The sequence below is a fragment of the Arachis hypogaea genome, chromosome 20 (genome assembly GCF_003086295.3).
Source record: "Arachis hypogaea cultivar Tifrunner chromosome 20, arahy.Tifrunner.gnm2.J5K5, whole genome shotgun sequence".
In the NCBI taxonomy this organism is placed as follows: domain Eukaryota; kingdom Viridiplantae; phylum Streptophyta; class Magnoliopsida; order Fabales; family Fabaceae; genus Arachis; species Arachis hypogaea.
In genome coordinates, this window is record NC_092055.1 from 131,021,418 (window position 1) to 131,043,653 (window position 22,236).

At 32.8% G+C, this 22,236-nt stretch overlaps 1 protein-coding gene across 1 annotated transcript; it reads left to right on the forward strand.

The window, feature by feature from the left end:
- Window positions 1-462, forward strand: LOC112786379 (zinc finger A20 and AN1 domain-containing stress-associated protein 9-like). Its single transcript, XM_025829766.2, has one exon. It carries the CDS (start codon window positions 1-3, stop codon window positions 460-462), a length of 462 nt encoding a protein of 153 aa, XP_025685551.1.
- The last annotated feature ends 21,774 nt before the right edge of the window (window positions 463-22,236 follow it).

Here is a 22,236-nt window from a genome sequence, read left to right on the forward strand (position 1 = left end):
ATGGATCCACCACTTTGTGCCAATGGTTGCGGCTTCTATGGTTCTGCTGCCAACAACAATCTTTGTTCAAAGTGTTACAAAGATCACATCAAAGAAACCTTCATCATCATGGAATCACAAAGCAATAATAATAATAATAATAATGGAACATTATTAGATGATACCAAATCTCATCATGACCAACCATTAGCTGATGTGTTAAAAAGATTTACCAAAGACTTTGCTGCAACCATTGATGATATTTCTACCAACAACAACAATGAAACGAAGAAAAGGTGCAAGAAGTGCAATAAAAAGGTTGGATTAATAGGGTTTGAGTGTCGATGTGGAGATTTGTTTTGTGGAAAGCATAGGTATCCAGAAGTTCATGAATGTGAATTCAATTTTAAGGATATTGGTCGCAACATTTTGGCAAAACAGAACCCTCTTTGCATTCGCGATAAGTTAGATGAAAGACTTTAGGATGTTTATTGAATTGTTTTTCTTTTTAGTAAAGATTTTTGTTATAATGTTTTATAAATTCTTTATAAATTCATCATACCCTTCTTTGTTTCGACTTTTATTATTATTATTATTATTATTATTATTATTATTATTATTTCTAGTAAGTAGTGATTATATGATGAGGAGCAGTACAGTAGTACTATACTATAATACTAGGCTTTTTGTTAAATAAAATAAAAAAAATTTGGATTTTACTAGGTAGATAATAAAAAATTTGAACTTGAATAATGCACTGATTTTTTAGCAATTGAAGATTAAAAAAAAAACACTCCAAATCAAGTTAAAAAAAATCCTTTTAACTTTATCATTGGAAATTTTAACTATCTCTCCCCCCCCCCTTTAACTCTAATTACACTTCCTTCTAATCCAATTCCCCTCCCACTCTTGCTTCTCTCGCTGTCACCAACCGCGAGTGCTGTATTAGGAACAAATATCTCATTTACATTAAACACAAACATCTCATTTATTAAAGAACAAACATCCCATTTACATTAAAAATAAATATCTCATTTGTATAAAAATAAACATCCACATGCGTATATAAAACTTCCGCTGCAAATTTTTTCACTGTACGTCTAGCATGTTGCGGTAAAAGTAGCCTTTTAGATTCATACTGTGTAGCGCTGTGAGGTTCATGGCGAAGATGGCAAAAGAAAAAGGACCGCCATGAATTCGCCGTATCTCTCGGTGAACTTCACATGTTTAACTTCACAAAAAAACATCAGCGAACTTCAAGGCATCTCCGTGCCTCTGCATTGGGAAGAACATATACTATAATCAAAACTCTTAATTCTAAAAAAAATCTAATTTGGTTTGAGCGAGAAGAAAAGCTGCCAAGTTGAATACTATTAGAGGTGTGTTTGGGAAACCCGTTAAAAAGAAGAAGCACGTTTAAATTTCTTGAAAGTTTTAATTTTTGGTTTGGCAAATTTTTTTTCTCACGAACGTAGAAGTGATTACAAGAAGCAACTATTTTTAGTTTATGCGTTTTTTTAACGGGCTTTTAGCCATAGATACTAACCATTTATTTACCTTTTACTAACTTTATCCTTTATATATGTTATTGTATTATTTATAAAATTCTTGTTATTTCTCTTTATATGAGCTCTATTTTTCTATTATTTATTTATTTTTATTTTTTTTAACTGTTTGTTTGATATTATACACTTTTATAATTGTGATTTTTGTGTATTACATTTATTATTATCTTTTTATAATATGATTTATGGATTCTATTAGATAAAGTAAATTAAATAAAAAATTAACTGTAAATAATAATAATAGTAAAAAATTATAACATATTAAAAAAAGAGTATTAAAAATACTAAAAATATATTATATAAAAAGATCATCAAGAACTTTTAGATTTGTTTCAATCACTATAAAGTAAATATTTAATTTTTTTATTATTTTCAGTACTCTCTTTTATAATTGTAATTCTCGTATACTATGTTTTAGTGTAATTTTTTATAATATAGATTATGATTCCATTAAAAAAGATAAATTAAATAAAAAATTAATCATAAATAATAATAAAATCATAAATGTTGGATTCCAAATTAATATTACGAATAAGATTATTGAGAGTACTAAAATAAGAATACGATGTAAAAAAATACTAAAGTAACATTTAATACGCCAATGAGTTATAGCTCAAATGGTATAGTCTCCCCATACTCAATTAAAAGGTTGTGGATTTGAGTCTCATATCTTTGGTACAAAAAAAACATTTAATACTTAAAAAATGTAACATATTTGATTAAATATTTATATATATATATATATATATATATATATATAATTTATATTTTATCTATTTTTATATGTTATTTTTATTTTAGTAAGTAAATATTAATTTTATTATAAAATTAACTAATTAAATATCTAAAATAAAATAATAGGTACAGTTAAAAACTCATAGAAAAAAAGAGATAAAACTATATTATTTGTTCAATTGTGTGTATCATACGCATGCTGAGAGTAATGGTGTCCCAATACTAAGAAAGAAATGGTTGTGAAATTTAAGGTGACATAATTGGATCTAGCATTTAAAGTTCGCCGAGGGAATTACAAACTTCATGTTTTTTATTAAATTTATCGAGGGGTATGATGAACTTTGTAAAATTTAAGAGGTTCGTCGAGCGAGACGACAAATTACCTCCGCACAAAAAAAAAATTAAATCCTTGCAAATAAAGTGAGAATAATTTTTCTTTGGAAATAATTTTTTTTTATTGTAGAAAAAAATAGCCATCTATAATTAGCAAGTTATATGCCAAAAACAATAATAAAATTAAAGAATAGAACGAATTTTATAAAACAAATTAAGCATAAAATTTATGAAGATCTTGCTTGGTTCTATCGTTATATATATAAACGTGAAATTGATCTTGCCTTATTAAACTTTTGTTTGGGCACACAAATTAAATGGTGATTTGTTTTAAGTCTGTCGTTTTAGGGGAAACAATTAAAAACAATCCCGAAAGATAAAAAAAATGCTTGGTATAATTTGTTGTTTAATTTTGATAGGTGAAATATAAAAGAACCTCGTACTACATATAAGAACACCATAACGTCATATCATACCCATAACGATATATTAAATTAAAACTGAAATGTAAGAGGAATACGAATAAAATATAAACTGGAATTATATACCCAAAAAAAATATAACCTGGAATTTTATTAATAAACTTGCATTATAGTGGACATAATGATAAATAAAAAGAAAAAAAATATATATAGTGGACTTAACCAGGTAAACTTATTAATTAGACTCTTGTAGTGATGATCTATAATTCTATATGTTCTTTAACAAAAAATTTCTGAAAAGAGGACCTCGCTATATTGCCGGTGCTGTATTATTGGCTGGATTTGGACTACTGCAAATATATATCATGGTCAGGATTTATCTTGCAGCAGGATTAAGACTTAGTTAGGAAAAATAATCTTAAGTATCCACTCGAATTGGTTTGACCATCGATTCATCGTTTTTTTTTTTGTCAAACTAGGCAGTACAGTCTAATTCCGATAACACTGGCTAGAATATTATGGTCGAAACTTACATTTTTTAAAAAAGAGGATTTTGCAAGAGAAAATTTATGTAAATTTGACAGAAAATAGCACTTTAGTACCAATTTAGTTTGGACTAGTTAGAACATTATAGTCGAGACCTACATTATTAAAAAAAATATATATATATATATATATTTTATAGAAGGAGGTCCATGTGATTTAGCAGCCGTGACACTTTGTTATCGATTGAATTTGGACAAATTGAAACATCCTGATCGAGAGTTATATTTTTTGAAAAAGAGGAATTTTGCAGGAAGAGGTCCTTGTAGATTTGACAGCGGTAACATATATACTTTATTGTCGATTGGATTTAGACCAGTTAGAACATTAGGATCAAGACGTATATTTATTAAAAATAGTATTTTCTTTTTTGGCAGGAAAACGTCTATGTGAATTTGACAACCATGACACTTTATTACTAATTGGCATATTATTATTATTTGAATTTGAATTTTCTGTTGGGCTGAATTTGTGGGATGTGAGACGTCTTTATTGTTGTCATGGGCTAAGGTGGAAGAGTGGTTACGCCCCCACAAGCTGGAGGATGAAAGATGTCAAGAACACTAAACTTATTCAGATTAAGATGGAAGGGTTGAGGAGACAAAGGTTTGGTGAAGATATCAGCTAGTTGCCCAGAAGAGGGAATTGGGAGAAGTTTCATCACTCCAGCTTGAGCTTTTTGTCGAACCAAGTGACAATCAACCTCTAAATGTTTGGTCCGTTCATGAAAAATCGGGTTAGCAGCAATATGAAGAGCACTCTAATTATCACAATATAAAACTGGTGGGCGGATAAGAGAGATGCGTAAAAATTGTAACACATTTAGTATCCATTGAAGTTCACAAGTTGTGTTGGCAAGTGCACGATATTCTGCTTCCGTGGAAGAGCGAGCAACGGTGGTTTGTTTCTTGGTCTTCCAAGAGACTAAAGAACTGCCTAAGAAGAAACAATCACCTGTTAAAGATCGCCGAGTGTCAGGACATCCGGCCTAATCAGAGTCACTGAAGCCGAGAAGCTGAATTTCTGATTTCCTTGGAAAGAAAAGTCCTTTGCCGGGACTAGTTTTCAGATATCGTAACACATGCTTGGCAGCTTGAAGATGAGATTCAGTAGGAGATGCCATGAATTGACTTAATTGTTGAGTGACATACATGATGTCCGGTCGAATAGTGGTGAGATAGATAAGACGGCCAACCAAACGATGATATACAAAAGGGTCGGATAGCAAGGGACTTTTGTCTTGATATAGTCTTGTGGTACTATCCATTGGAACAGAGGCAGGTTTAGCACCTAATAAACCAGAATCCTCCAAAAGATCAAGACAATATTTTCTCTGAGATAAGAAAATTTTCTTCTCTGATTGAGCAACTTCAATACCCAAAAAATATTTTAATGGGCCCAAGTCTTTAATTCGGAAGTGTTGGTGTAAAATAGACTTAATGGCAGCAAGTTCAGAAATGGAATTACCAGTGAGAACAATGTCGTCAACATAGACTAAAAGGATAGAAATTTGATCACCAATGAATTTGACAAATAAACTATAATCAGATGAGGTCTGCTGATATCCATGAGATAGCAAAAGATGAGAAAGTTTGTCATACCACATACGACTAGATTGTCGTAAACCATACAGTGACTTTAGTAGCTTACAGCATTGATTCGGTTGAGGAGATATAAATCCGGATGACAGAGTCATATAAACATCCTCAGAAAGATCCCCATGTAAGAAAGCATTATTGACATCCAACTGATGTATAGGCCAATGCTTCATAGAGGCCAATGCCAAAACTAATCTGATAGTGACAGGCTTGACAATAGGGGAGAAAGTTTCTAAGAAATCAACACCTTCAGTTTGAGTGAACCCTTTAGCCACAAGGCGTGCTTTATATCGATCAACTGAACCATCAGGCTTGCGTTTGATGCGATAGACCCATTTACAGCCAACCGGCTTAACCCCTGCAGGGCAATCAACAAGACGTCAAGTTTTGTTCAGCTCAAGAGCATCCAACTCATCTTTCATAGCACTACACCAATTAGAGTGTTGATTGGAGTCCTTAAAAGACTTTGGCTCAACGTCAGAATGTAGAGATAAAAGAAACTTTTTATGTGAAGATGAAAGAGAAGAAAAAGACATGACTGAAGATAAAGGATACTTGCACTTTGAGGGAGATTGATTTGTAGAGATGAGAGAGGAATTACACAAGTAATCAGAGAGATATGCTGGAGGTCGGTGAGGCCGGTCGGAATGACGAGGATGGGGTTGCCCAGGTGGTGAAGAAGGTGACGGGGGATGAGAAGGTGATGGTGGACTGGTGTCTAGTGTTGAAAGTGATTCGGTGGTCATGGGTTCAACTTGGTTAGGAAACGATAGTGAGGAAGAAGGAGAGGTTGTTAGAGAAAATAAAGAACTAGGTGGAGTTGGGTCAATGGGTATAGGTGAGGGTTCAACTGGAAGACTAACTGAATCTTGTTTTTGAGAAGGTGTGTTTGGTAATGTTGGGCTGAGTGTCTGGAATTGGATATTTTTTGTGACTAAGGGCAAGATCTTTTCATAAAAAATCACGTTTCTAGAAATCTCAATTCTTTTATCTTCTAAAACATAAACAATATACCGTTTAAAACCAGATTGAAAGCCAATAAATACAGCCTTTTTGGCTCTTGGATCAAATTTTGATCTATTTGCCATTTGGGTAGAAACAAAACATAAGCATCCAAAAACTTTAATGTCATGATAATTTGGTGGATGATTGAATAAAATCTCAAATGGTGTTTTAAAATTAATTGCGGATGATGGAACTCTATTAAGTAAATAAACAGCATGTCTAACAGCATAAGACAAAAAAGATGATGGTAAATTAGATTGAAACATAAGAGCACGAGCTATATTCAAAATATGTTGATGCTTGCGTTCTACCCTTCCATTTTGTTGAGGAGTTTCAACACAACTACGTTGATGAATAATGTCTTTTGAAACATAAAAATCAGGTAAAATAAATTCTGGTCCATTATCGGAACGAATAGCTTTGACTTTGGAGTTGAATTGTGTTTCAATTAAAGTAATAAAATTTTTTATTTGATTCTGTACATCTCCTTTTGATTTTAATAAAGTAACCCATGTAAAGCGGCTAAAATCATCAACAATAGTAAAAAAATATTTATGATTATGAATAGAATTTTGTCGAAACGGACCCCAAATATCAAAGTGTAATAAATCAAAACTTACATTGGCTTTGTTAAAACTTTGAGAAAATGAAAGTTTCTTTTGTTTAGAAAGATGACAAATGTCACAAGCCTCATCATGATGCATAGAGATAAAATAAAAGGAAATTATTTATGTAAATGATTAAGTCTTTGCCCAGAAAGGTGTCCTAAACGAAAATGTCATATATTGGAAGGTGTAATGGGTGGAGATTGGATGGAATTTATGGAGTGCGTAGTGGATGAATTTTTACCGAAATTGGGTTCAAAGACATATAATCCCTCTCTCATTCTGGCCAAATCAATTGTCCCCAAATTGTTGCTCTGTAGAGTGCAAGAAGAAGATGAAAAAGTGAGTTCACATATGAGTGCTGAAGTAATTTTTGAAACAGAGATAATATTAAAGTTGAAATGAGGTAAATAAAGAACATCATGAAGAACCATGAAAATTGAACGATGCCTTTATAAGAAACAGTAGTTCGAGAACCATTTGGTAAATGAACAATAATAGGAGAAATTTGTGTGTAAGAAATAAACCAAGACAAATTTGATGCAATGTGATCTGTGGCACCAGAATCAATGATCCAAGTATTCAATAATGAATCTCGATTTGAAGAATTGTTAACAATAGAAAAGGTATTGAAAGAACAAAGATAATGAGTAGTTGGACTTGGCAGAAGCTCAAGTTGGTTTGAAGGACGAACTTCTTCATTGAAAGGAAGTGTCATGAAAGAAAGTGTTGGGCTGACGAAAGGTCCAAAAGAGACTCTGGATGAAGTTGCTGGTGTGCCCTTTCTCCTTGATCCATGGATGTCAGCAGAGCTCAAGAGGAGCTCTGATACCATAATAAAATTGTGAAAGAATAGGAAAACAAAAGAATTGTGAAAGAAAAAGATAAAGAAATTTTATTGATTGTTGATTGAAATGAATTGTAAACTATGAAGATAAAATTAAGTATATATAGAGTATTGGCCTATGAAAGATAAAAGTAGATAAAGATAAGATATAGATAAAGATAAAGATAACTATAAAATAAGATAAAGACTAAATTATCATTTAATTTGTGTATTCTGTTGGGCTGAATTTGTGGGACGTGAGACATCTTTATTGTTGTCATGGGCTAAGGTGGAAGAGTGGTTTAATATTATCTAATTCAGTACGGGCCAGATCTTGGACAGAGTGAGGTGAGATCGGATTTAAAGAGCATCTGCTCAACTCTACTCGTCCCAATATATATATATATTCTAATTATAATATATATAGTATATGTCAAATAATCAGTAAAATAATTAATAATATTGTATTATTATTTTTAAATTTTTTTATTTTAATTTATGTTATATATGTCATGATGATTATATAAATTTTGAAATTTAATTTTATTTGTTGGATTTTAATAGGATTTAATTACTCTGTTAATCTTTATAATTTTTTTTATCAAATTTAATTTTCAATTAAGTTTTTATATTTTTTTTCTTTTTAATTAAGTCTCTACACTGCTTTTAATTTTATAATTACGTTATTTTCATATAAAAAATATTAAAATTAACATAATATTTCTCATAAAATACATGCAGTAAAAAATCTACTTATTGCGACTTGGATTGTATTGATTTATTTGATTTTGAAAAATATAAAGTTCTAAGGTTTTAGTATTAAAAAAATAGAAATTACTTTATGTTTATAAAATAAAAAATTAATGAATCTAATTTGATAAATTTTACATTTGTAAAATGTTATTTAAATAATAATAATAATGCACGAGTAAGATAAAATCTGAAACAAATTAAATATATTATAAGTAAAATCTTACGTTTATAATAAAACAATAATTTTATATGCTCTTTGTTAAAATGAGATCAATTCAAATATTTTCAGTTTTGATCCGTTTTTTATTTGTGTTATATTATTAGATGAGTATTTTTGTTTGTGAATTGATTTAGATTTAAGTACCTATATTGATTAGTCACAAAAAAAAAAAAGTACCTATATTGATTAGGATTTAAAATGACAATACTTGTGGATACTTAAGATTATTTTTCCTAAATAAGTCGTAATCTTCCATGGATCTTGATGAATACGTGGAAAAAAATATTATTTGTACACTAAAATCAATTATTAAAATTAGTTATTAATATATTTATATATAAATATATGTGTAATTTAATTTATTTTTAATATGTATTTATATTATAAAATATATTTTATATTAATAACTGATTTTAGTAACTAATTTTAATGTACACATAGTATAGTCGTACTTAAAATATATCAATATCTTAGTTTTTTTTGTCAGCCCATCTTTTCTTTATTTTACCTTTAATTTTTTAAAATGAAATTCAATTCAACCCAAAAAATGAATGTTATGTTATTTTATATTTTTACAATGTAGTTACATATGAATCGAAAATCAACTACTTTATAGAATTTATATTAAAATATAAAATTTATATTAAAAATATTTAAAATAACACATGCAATATATATAATAAAAATCCTCTATAAACATTCTTATCAAATGAATTATCACGTATTTGTATATATTTATACAAAATGCTTCATACATTCGTCTAACAAAGTTATCGGCAAAAATAATCAAAGTTATCATAATTGAATAATTAAACCTGTAAAAATAGATAGAATAATAAAATTTTTTATACTTAAATTTATAAATATACTTAAAAAACATATTTTACCAATTACATAATTTTAAAATCATAATTTTCCTTTAAGTTTTTTTTATTTTTTTATTTTTATCGAAGATTACTCTTATTTTTTATTATTTAAATGATTAAATATTTATTTTAGTGAGCGTGTTGTTTTAAAGCCGTGTAAATAATTTTTTAAGTAGTTAATCAAATCTAAATGCGAATCATCAATTCATTAGTCAAAGATTAAGTTATTTGATTAGATTAAATTGGATCTATTTCCTCTCAAATTATATTATCACTTAAAAAAAAAAAAGTACACCATTAATTATTTTTGGATTAAAATAGTAGGACTCACAAATAATAAATATTACAAATTTAAAGATTATTAAAGCATTACTTTACTACTTTACTAGTATTGTCACTTTAGAGGATCTTTTTTCGATTAGATCAGATTAATCAAACTCAAAATTCATGTCTAACTTATCTAACAACAAATTATTCAATTCTTGTGTTATTTTTATTTGTTATCTTATCTTTCTCTTCTAAAAAGAAAATTTGTTATGTTTATCTTTTTTTAAGTTAGTTATACTTATCTTTTTCTAGAGATTATGGTTGTTCTATCTTATTTTAAAATTCAAAATCAGTTTAGTAGTAGTATAAATAGATAGCATTGTTTTCCCAAAAACAACATACAATAAAAATTCTTCATCTTTTCTTTTCTTATTCTTTGATAATTTTATTCTAGTATTTTTTTTTTAGAAAAAAAAAAGATGAAGGTGGTGCAGAAATATAGAAAGAAATACTGTACTTGAAGGAGAAAGAGCAAGCAGCGATCTTCAAAGTGTGCGTAGAGCGCGATAAGATTGATCTTCAGAGGGCGCGTAGAGAACGATAAGAGTGATTTTTAGAGGGCGCATAGAGCGCGATAAGAGTGATCTTCAAAGAGTGCGTGTAGAGTGCGATAAGAGTGCATATGGAACTGCCGGAAAGAAGCGCAGACAGAATTGCTGAAAGAAAGCGTAGATGGAACTGCTGGAAGAAAGCGCAGACAGAACTGCCAGAATAAGACGCAGACGGAACTGCGGAAAGGAAGCGCAGACGAAACTGCGGAAAGAAGGCGGGTAGAAAGTGCAGACGGAATTGTGGGAAGGAAGCGCAATGAAACTGCCGGTAAGAAATTCATATTTATTTTTAAAAATTATGGACATAGTGAATGATCTATTCCATGAATGGTAGTTATTTTCGGTTAGAATAGGGATAACCAAGATTGAGATATGATTTTCACTTGGATAGATGTAATAGGGATTAGTTGGATCTTGAGCTAAATTGAAAGATTGATTTTTCATTGTGGGAGGAGTTAAAAAAAGAAGCAGGGTAATTTCTCACTGGAGAGATGATAGCTTATATATCCTCCTTAAGGAGGGTACCATGGCTTTGATACTATGATATCCTCCTTGAGGAAGATATATAAGCTATCATCTTTACAGTGAGATATCACCATGCTTTTTTTTTCAATCCCTCCCACATTGAATAATCAATCTTTCAATTTAGCTCAGGATCCAATCGATCCCTATTACACATATCCAAGTGAAAATCCTATCTCAATCTTGGTTACCCTTGTTCTCACAAAAAATAACTACCATTCATGGAATAGATCATTCACTATGGCCATAATTTTCCAAAATAAATATGAATTTCTTACCGGCAGTTCTGTTTGCGCCTCCTTCCCGCAGTTCTGTCTGCGCCTCCTTCCCGCAGTTCCGTCCGCATCTTCTTCCCGCAGTTCTGTCTGCGTTTCTTTTCAGCAGTTTCATCTGCATTCTGTTTCAACAGTTCTGTCTGCACTCTTACCGCGCTCTACATGCCCTCTAAAGATCAATCTTATCGCGCTTTATGTGCACTCTGAAGATCGGTGCCTGCTCTTTCTCCCTCAAACACAGCATCTCCTTGTATGTTTCTACATCACCTTCATCTTTTCTTTTCTTATCCTTCCAAGTCTAATAGACCTAAAATTATTGCGTTCTACATGCCCTCTATTATTGCGTTTCTACATGCCCTCTATTATTGCGTTCTACGCGCCTTTTGAAGATCGCTGCTTGCTCTCTCTCCCTCAAGCACGGAATCTCCTTCTATGTTTCTGCATCACCGCGCCACAAGCGTCTTCCTTAACTATTTCATCAGAACTTATCCAAGATGTAGATTATTAACATCTTCCATCCATCAGCTTGTGGGACTTATTAAATTCTTGTGTTATTTTTATTTGTTATCTTATTTTTCTCTCCTAGAAAGAAAATTTGTTATGCTTATTTTTTTAAGTTAGTTATACTTATCTTTCTCTAACAGAATCGTCTAAAGATTTTAGTTGGTTTATCTTATTTTAAAATTAAAAATCAGTTTAGTAATTAGTATAAATAGGTAGCATTATTCTCCCAAAAACAACAACATACAATAAATTTTTTTTATTTTTTTATTCTTTCATAATTTTATTACAAATTAAATCTACTATTTCCCCTTCCTCTATAAATTAACCTTAACAGCCTCCTTAATCATCCAATAATTTCAACATCAAGTCTTTTATTCCGATAACAAAAAATAACTCTCTATTCTCCAAATTTACAAAGTGCTATTTTTCTTCTCAAAGGATATGGATCCACCACTTTGTGTCAATGGTTGCGGCTTCTATGGTTCTACTGCCAATAACAATCTTTGCTGAAAGTGTTACAAATATCACATCAAACAAACCTTCATCATCATGGAATCACAAAGCAATAATAACAACCATGCATTAACTGATGCGTTTGAAAGATTTACCAAAGACTTTCGGGCAATCGTTGACGATATTTCTACCAACAACAACAACAATGCAACGAAGAAAAGGTGCAAGAGGTGCAATAAAAAAGTTGGGTTAATAGGGTTTGAGTGTCGATGTGGAGATTTGTTTTGTGGAAGGCATAGGTATCCAGAAGTTCATGAATGTGAATTCAATTTTAAGGATATTGGTCGCAACATTTTGACAAAACAGAACCCTCTTTGTATTCGTGATAAATTAGATGAAAGAATTTAGGATGTTCATTCAATTGTTTTTCTTTTTAGTAAAGATTTTTGTTAATATGAATTATTCTTTATAAATTCATCGTACCCTTCTTTGTTTCGCCTTTTATTATTATTATTATTATTATTATTATTATTATTAGGGATAAGTGTGATTTTGGTCCCAACGTAGAGATTGAAAATTTATTTCGTCCCCGACCTTTTTTTCGCTATAAAATGGTCCCCAAGATTTCAATTTGTTTTAAAATCGTCCCTTTTACTAATTTTATTTTTTTATTATCAAATTACCCTTCATTAAAAAAATAATAAAATAAAATAAATATAAAATAAATATTAAATAAATAAATAAAAAAGGAAAGAAAGGGATAGACAGAATCGGGGGAGGAAAGAAGGGGGGTGGGGCACGAGAAGGGGGGGAGGGGGGAGGGAAGGGAAGAAGGGGGAAGGGAGAGAGCACCACCGCACCGCCGCCCTGCCACCAATGATCCGCCACTGCTCCCTACACTAATGGCAAGAGAGGAGAGAGTAGAGGGAGAGAGAAAGAGAAGAGAGGAGCGCCGCAACCCCTCCTTCTCCACATCGTCGTTCACCACCGCAACCCTTCCTCCTCCACATCGTCGTTCACCGTCGCAGCCCCTCCTCCACCACCACCGCCGCAATCCTTTCCCTCTGTTTCAATTTTTTATTCTTTTTTTTTAATTTTTTATATTTAAAGGATTCTATTGTTGTTGTTGTTGATGATGCTTCTGGTAGCTTCTATTTATTCCTTTTATTCCTGTTGTTGATGCTTTGGTTGCTTCTGTTTCTGTTGCTTTTTTTTATTCTACTTCTGATTTTATTTTTGTTGTCACTCTAATTCTATTATCCATTGTTATTGTTGTTGTTGTTCTGCTGATTGTTATCCATTGTTGCCTGTTTTTTTTTTTCTGCGTTTGTGCATCTGCTTTTGCTTTTGTTAATGTTGAGGAAGAAGAGGGGTGTTGCGGAAGAAGATGGGAGGGGAGGGTATTTTCGTCCGAAGGACGATTTTAAAACAAACTGAAACTTTGGGGGACCATTTTGTAGCGAAAAAAGGCTGGGGACGAAATAAATTTTCGGCCTCTACGTTGGGGACCAAAATCATACTTATCCCTTATTATTATTAGTAAGTAGTGATTATATGATGAGGAGTAGTACTATACTATAATACTAGGCATTTTGTTTTTTTTCCAAAGATAATAGGTTATATTTCATTAATTATTGAAAAATGGAATACAAAGATGTCCAAAAGCAGGACAGCATAATGAAAGGTGGGGATTTCTCAAAAACACTACACTGAAGATATTCATCCAACAGTGCGTGGTCGAAAAAAGAAGAAAAATCTTAAAGAAGAAAGAATGATAAATCAAATTGAATGAAACTAAGAGCTTGTCTCATGGAGATGATGACCTAAATTGGGAGTTCTTTGGATTTCACAGAGCAACTTGACAGAGCTTGCTAGAATGGCAAATGGCATTGAAGTAGAACCTTCAAAAATCAACTGGTTGCGAGCTTTCCAATAGTTCCAGCAAATGATGGCAAGCAATTGAGGATTATGGTCATCATTCTTCAACGGGTTAAGCATCTTTGTTGATGCAGTCCACCATGTCCAAAAGTCATTAGGACTCTGAGAGAAAAGACAGTCATGAAGATAACTCTGAGACCATACATCTTTAATTCTAGAGCAATCGATCAAACAATGAGTGATTGTTTTGGTTGCTTCATGACAGCAGGGGGCATATTGGTGATATAGATGGGATGCGGTGATGAATTTGAGCAAGCACCGGAAGCTGGCCATGGAGAGCTTTCCAGATAAATAGCTTAATTTTGTGAGGCAAGTTCAACTTCCATAGATCAATCCATGGCTTTTTCTGCTGCATATAATTAGGGCAAAGCTCCAGAGGCGGATGGTATAATAAATAGCCAATTCTGTGACCTGAAGCTGTATTATATTGCTTGGATTTGTTCAAATTCCATTGCAATTTGTCCCTGCTCTGCTGAATTTTAACTGACAAAATCCTGTTTGCAACGTCTTGGGGAAATAATTCTTGAATGAGATTCTGATTCCAATTCCTATCTTCAGTAATTAGATCTTTAACCCTTGGAACCAACTCAAAAATAGCATGTCTATTTGGCATGTCAGAAATCATTAAAGGATACGGAGGAGGCAGCTAAGGATCCTCAAAGGTTCGGATATTCTATCCAGTACCCACAGCCCAATTAAGACTTTTTTAACAATCTTTCACCCTTCCAGTATGCTCCTCCATCCTCAAGAAGGTAAGACTCCAATTTCTGCCGTTATAGCATTACCATTGCTAAAGTATTTACCTCTTAGGATTTTGGATAATAAGGAAGTAGGCTGTGTTACGAGTCGCCAAAACTGTTTGCCTAAAAGTGCCAGATTTTGGATTCTGAGATCTTTAAATCCAAGGCCTCCTTCTTTTCATGGGCGAGTCATAGTGTCTTAGCTAATCCAAGCCATCCGCCTTTCAGAACTTTTTTGTCCCCACCAGAACTGAGAAAGTAGAGAGTGAATTTTCGAATTTAAACCATCAGGCAACTTAAAGCAAGACAATGTATAAATAGGAATAGCTTCTCCCACTGCCTTAAGCAATACGTGTCTACCACCTAACGATAGAAGATTGCGCTTCCACCCTTGGATTCTTTTCTGAACCTTTTCTTTGATCATACTAAAAGAAGCCTTTTTTGATTTAGAGACTGTAGAAGGCAAACCAAGGTATTTATCCTGAGACCCAATATGATTAATATTCATAGAGTTAGCCAGTAGTGTACGAGTGGTGGAGGAAGTGTTGTGGCTAAAGAATATAGCAGATTTATTAAGATTTACCCTCTGGCCACTGATGCTTTCATAAGAATTCAAGAAATACAGGATATTTGAACATGCTTCAGGATTAGCCTTACAGAATAAGATAGAATCATCAGCAAAGAGGAGGTGGTTGATCTTGGGACATCGCCTATGTATCTGAAGACTCTGAATTAGCAAGAAGGAGAGACCTTCTGCACAGAAGAGAAAAAGATAGGGAGATAGAGGATCTCCTTGTCGAATACCTCTATTTAGTTTGAAGAAACCATAAGGTTGTCCTTCCACAATAACAGAATAAGAAACAGTTGTCACTAATTCTCGAATCCACATGATTCACCGGGAGTCAAAACCAAGCTTCTCCAATATAAACCAAAGAAAGTGCCATTCCACCCTATCATATGCCTTACTCATATCTAATTTTAGTGCCATTTCATTTTCGAGTCCCCCTTTTTTTGTTCTTCAAGTAATGCATACACTCGTGAGCAATTAGGATATTATCAGAGATTAATCCGCCTTTAATAAAAGTACTCTGTGTAGGGCTAATTAATCTATTCATCATACCCTGAAGTCTATGCACAAATACTTTGGAGATAATCTTGTAAAAGACTGAAGATAGGCTTATTGGTCTTACCTGAGTCATATCTTTAGCATCAGAAATCTTGGGAATAAGACAGATCTGAGTGTGGTTAAAATCCTTCAAAATTCTGCCCCCTGAAAAGAAGCTCTTAATTGCTCGAAACACATCACCACTAAGTATGTTCCAAAAGCTTTGAAAAAATTTTGCTGTCATACCATCATCTCCTGGAGCACTTTGAGGATGAATGCTAAATATTGCGCGTTTCACTTCCTCTATAGTTACTGGTCTTTGAAGCCTATGGTTCATTTGAGCTGTAACCTTAGGTTCAAAATCAGTAAACAGAGGTTCAGGGTTCTCATGACAAGTGGAGGAAAAGATGTCCTTGAAATAAGATTCAGCCACAGAAGTAATACCAGCATTTGAAGTAGCCACTTCACCATCACTGCCAGTTAGTTGCCAAATTCTATTCCTTCGGGTTCAATTTCTAAATTTCTGATGGGAGAAAGCTGTATTCTGATCACTGGATTTGAGCCATTTGACTCTAGACTTATCTTTCCAATAAGATTCCTCATTTTGCAAAGCTTTTTCAAGTTTGTCCTCTATTTCTGAAATGATGTCGCCTCTATGAATTTCTGCTAAACAAAGTTTCTCTACTTCAGACTGTAGTAAATAAATCTCCACCTTCGAATTAGATCTGTGTTCTTGCTGTCATCTGATAATTTTATGCCGACAACGCTTTATTTTTTGAGCTAGGATATACATGGCTGAACCATCAATCTGTTTGTGCCAAACCTCTCTAACAATTTGCCTTATTTCATCATTGGAACACCATCTTTCTTGGAATTTGAATCGGTGTTTAGATCTCTCAGTTCTTGGATTAGAGTCTAAGAGAAGAGGGGAGTGATCCGAGCCTGATTCTGACAGTCTAAGAACCGTTGCATTGGGATAGAGTTGCTGCTAATCAACTCCTACCAGGAATCGGTCCAGTCTTTCCTGTATCAACTCATCACCCCTCCATCTATTTGGCCAAGTGAATGGTCTTCCGACCATACCAATATCAATAAGAGAATTATCATCAATAAAACTGTTAAAGGTTTCAATAGAAGAAGGAGATTTAGCACCCCACCTGCTTTCTCCAATTGATTAGAAATGGCATTAAAATCACCCATTAACACAATCTTACCATCGAACTGTTGGGTGACTGAAGTTAATTCAGCAATCTGAGCCATTCTATGTTGATCATTTGAACTGATATAAACACCTAGAACACCATAGGGATCATTAGAACCAGCTGTCAGAACTGATGCCACAATGAAGAATCTACCATGCTGTAAAATCTGAACAGTGCAACCATCCCTCCATGCCATTGCCAAACCCCCTGATAATCCATCCGGATCCACAATAAACCATTCCTTGAAACCACAAGATATTAGTTTTTCTTCAACTTGTCGAGATTGATTTTTTGTTTCACAGATAAAACCAACCTCGGGGGAGTAGGATTTGCAAATCCCTTTAAGATTGTGGATTGTCAGGGGTCTCCCCAAACTCCGACAATTCCACGAGAGCAGTTTCATATTTCTTTGGGTGCCACTTGAAGGCTGGCACCCTCCACCGTCATAGCAATTATATGAGAGTTCTGAGTCTCTGATTTGTTGCTCATGGTGTAGAGAAAAATAAAATTGGTATTTAATGATTTCAGAGAGAAATAAGATATATGGAATGAGTGAATTAGAAAACGGAATGAATTAAAAGAGGAATGAATTGGGAGAGAAAACAAAAATTAGGGAACTAAGTGAAAAAAAATTAAGAGAAGAAAGTAGAAGAAGATGGAAAAGACTTTGACGAAGAAAAGAAAAAGAAAAGTGTAACCATGGAGGCGGTGCAGTGAAACCCTAGCAGAGCATGAACGAACTCATAGGGCGCTAGATGAGAAGTACGTACTCCCGCTTTAGTAGTCTAATGAAAAGGTTCGGTGCTTATTATTGTTTAATATTACTTTTATACTAGGCATGTTGTTTAATTTGAAATAAAATAAAATAAAATATTGATTTAAAAAAAAATTAAACCATCTTTAATTTCTAAAAAATTTTTTTTCATTGGCGGCAAGTTCGTCATAGCCCTCAAACCTCAGCATATTGGCTAAGGTTCGTCCTATCCCCCAACGAACTTCAAGACTTTGCCTTCATTTTCGAAAGAACATATAGTATGATCAAAACTCTTAATTTAAAAAAAAATCTGGACAGTGCCAACAACAAGCATGATTTGTTCAGCACTGCTCGGCGACAATAGCAAAGGCATTATCATTCTTTCCGCCTGAGGAGTACACAAAAACAAGTCATATATAAAAATAGCATTACATTTTTATATTTTCACATTATTTTTAAAAATACATACTCTTAAAATACATTGAAAAAAAAAGATAAAATTATACGTTTAAATTATTATTTGTTTAATTGTGTGTTGATGAGTTTGGAAAACTCTAAATTAAATTAGTGATGACTAAACATTATTAATATGATTAATTGCAAAATTATTAAATTGATTCCAATTTAAATATGTTAATTAAAATAATTTTGCTATGCAGGTTTTGTTATGGGCCGAAAAGAAAAGAAAAATTGCAAGCCCAATTGTATTAAAAATAACATTCAGCATAGATACAAAATCCCTTTGATCCTTGTGGCTGAATTGTTGTTATGTTATTTGGGCCAGAATTCAATCATTACTATGAGCCCAAATTATTTTGCTTGCTTGGACCGAAAACAAGAAAGAGAGAAAGCAAGGAATGCTTCCAACGGATCTTATTTCTATCATGTGGTAGATTTCAAAATTCTTTTTGCTTAAGTTAATTGCCTTGAAAATATGAAAGAGAAAATGTCAAAGTGATTTGATGGCATTAAGTGTAGCTTACACGCTACTACACAAAGCATGGAGAGTTGATCCTAATTAATTTATTTGTAATAACACTCATAGCTTTGCTCTTTTTTTTCTTCTCTCTCTACTCCTTCTTCTCTTTCGGTCATTTCAACAGAGAAAGCATGAAGGCTAAAGCTAGCTACCGAAAAGAAGAAGAAGCAAGCAACAAGACCATCATAATAATGGCAAGAAAAAGAAAACAAAAAGTATGTTGTGGCTGAGATTTTCATCACTTATGGTAAGATTTGCTGAAGAGATCTCAGCTTCTCCATACCAAAAATGGAAGATGAAAATTTCGGTCAGAGGAAGAAGATCTCAAGGATGGCTCGTCTTTGCTTTTGTGTTCACTCATCACATAAGATAGCTAGGGTGGCTGCGTGATGGAGGAAGAAAAAATGGAGCAGGAGGAGCTGTCATACATCAAGAAGCATCAAGGGCTAGGAGTCCTTCTTGGAGAGCAAGACAAGTTGGATGACTCAGATTAATGAAGCTTGGTGTAAAGAGAAGACTCAGAGGTATTTGCATGTTGGTTCTAGCATTCGGTTATCTCTCCTCTCTCTCTGGTCGAACCGGTTTGCTTGGAGAAGAAGAAGTTTAGCTTGGTTTATTTGGTTTCAACCGTGGAGGCTTCCCCCTATAATTAAGGGAGAACATCCAGGGCTTGAAGTAAGAAGTGAGAGTGCAAGGCACAGAGTTCTCGTAGCTACCTAAGCTAACAGAAGTTCTTCTCCTTCAATGCTTTCTATTTTGTAATTTTCTGTTTAATTTTGTCTGTCTTGAGTCTCATGAAAAAAGGCAAACAATGAGGTTTGTAAGAAAAAGCCATAGAGCGGAAAAAGGCAGAGTGCACAAAATTAAAAGAAAAAGCCATAGATGTCCTTAGAGGTCCTTTGTACATCTGTGTTGTGTTTCATGATTCTGTGAGAATCTCCTTGCAAGTTGGGTTAGCACTTAGCAGTTGAAAGCTTGGCAGTAACCAAGTCAAGTTCAGGATTTGGGTTTAGATTCTGGACTTGTCCCGGATAGAAAGGGTAGTTCCTAGGAAGAATTGGTGTTTGTAATCAAGAATGATTATAGTGAAATTCCATCATTGTTGTGATGGAGACTGGATGTAGGCTACATTGCACTTTGCAGCTGAATCAGGATATATCTTGGTGTAATTCTCTCTCTCTTCTACTCCATTTCTATTTCTGCTGTCCAGGAGATAAAATTGAAAAATATCTCGTGCCAGGTGACGAGATAAAAAGAAAAAGTCTCGTGGCTAGGTACGAGATAAAAATAAAAAAGTCTCTAGAAATTATTTCAAAGACCAGCAAGTGTTATTAAGTGAAAAAAAGAGACTAAGATTCAACCCTCTTTCTTTTAGTCACTGAAAATCATCATGTGTACCACATGCATGGTGAGACAACACTAAGAAAAAAGTGGTTGTAAAACTTAAACAAGAAAGATCTGACATTTGAAGTTTGCTGAGGGTGCTACGAACTTTACATTTTTTGTGAAGTTCATTAAGAAATACATCAAACTTTGTGAAATGTGAGATTCGCAGAGAGAACGGCAAACTTATTCTGGGCTAAAAAAAATTGGATCCTCGCAAAAAGAAGTGTGAATTTTTTTAAAATATATTTTTTAAATTTTATTATAGAAAAAAAAAAGTCCATACTATACTAACTAGCAAGTTATATGCCAAAAACAATAATAAAATTAAAGAACAGAATGAGTTTTCTCAAACAAAATTCATGAAGATCTTGCTTGGATATATATATATATATATATATATATATATATATTAAAAAAAATGCTTGGTATAATTTGTTGTATATATTATCAAAATTTTTTATCCTCTTCTTAACAGAATTGTTAATTTTAATAGGTGAAACATAAAATAACCTCGCATTATGTGTAAAAACACCATAACGTCATACTCATAACGATATATTAAATTAAAATTGAAATGAAAAACGAATGCAAATAAAATATAACTTGGAATTGTATATCCAAAATTAGGGGTGCACATGAGGCGGGTGAAGTCGGGTTTGATGTGACCCAGACCCGACCCGAAATATACACAGGGTCAATTTATTAGACCCGAATCCGACCCTATACCCGATGAAACCAATACACTTTCGGGCCACAATTATACCGGGTGAAAACCGGGCCGTTAACATTACATTACGATGATATCTTCTTGTAAGCTAGCATGTAAAAATATCCAAATTTCCAAGACTCCAACCATTATTTAACATGGTAAAATTTACTTAGAAAAATATAACAAGAACCAACTCTTCTTTAAAATTAAAGCATAATCACAATCAATACTAAAGCAAAACCACAATCAATACTAATATTGTCTAATAATACCAAATATTTAAATCAATACAAATAACACAATATTATGCATTAGTCTAAAGTCTTATGCATTCTAAACATAAAACATTAACTTATAGTCTTATAATGACTAATAAAACAAAATATTAAGGTTTACAATACTTAAATTCCACATAAGAATAATCATGATCCATCACTAATAACACAAAATATTAATTGTGTATGATAACCGGGCCACGGGGCCGACTTCGGGTGACCCGAGCTATGGCCCGAACCCGACCCGAAATAATGACCGGATCTATTTTTGAGACCTCGTACCCGGTCCTAAACCCGATGAAATCACATCAAATTAGCCCCTAAAATATTTGAGACCGGACCAGACCTTCGGGCCGGACCGAGTCTGTGCACCCCTATCCAAAATATATATATAACCTGGAAGTTTATTAATAAACTTGCATTATAGTGAACGTAATGATAAATAAAAAGAAAAAAAAAATTATAGTGGACTTAACCAGGTAAATTTATTAGACTCTGGTGGTGGTCTATAATTCTATATGTAATTCTTTAACAAAAAATATCATCGGAAAGAAAGAAGGACCTCGCGGTATTGCCAGTGCTGTATTATTGAACTAGGAAAAAGATTAAGGGTCAGTAATTTTTGTGTTTTGTGGCTAACACTTAATTATTAAAAGAAAAGTGAGTGGTCTTCCATCATTAGATATAATCTCACATTATTAAAAATACTATTGATGACTAATTAATAGTTACAAAATACAAAAATTACTGGGGTCAGTAATTTTTGTGTTTTGTGGCCAACACTTAACCATCAAAAGAAAAGTGAATAATCTCTTATTATTAGATATAATCTCATACCATTAAAAATACTATTGATGACTAATTGATAATTACAAATATAAAAATTACTGACCTCCTACCACTCTTTCTTGACTAGATTTGAACTATATTATTGACCAGATTTGATAGGAGGAGGTCTATATAGATTTGACAGCAGTAATATTTTATTATCAATTTAGTTTGAACTAGCTGAAATATTATAGTCGAAACCTATATTTTTTAAAAAAGAGAATTTTGCAGGAAGAAA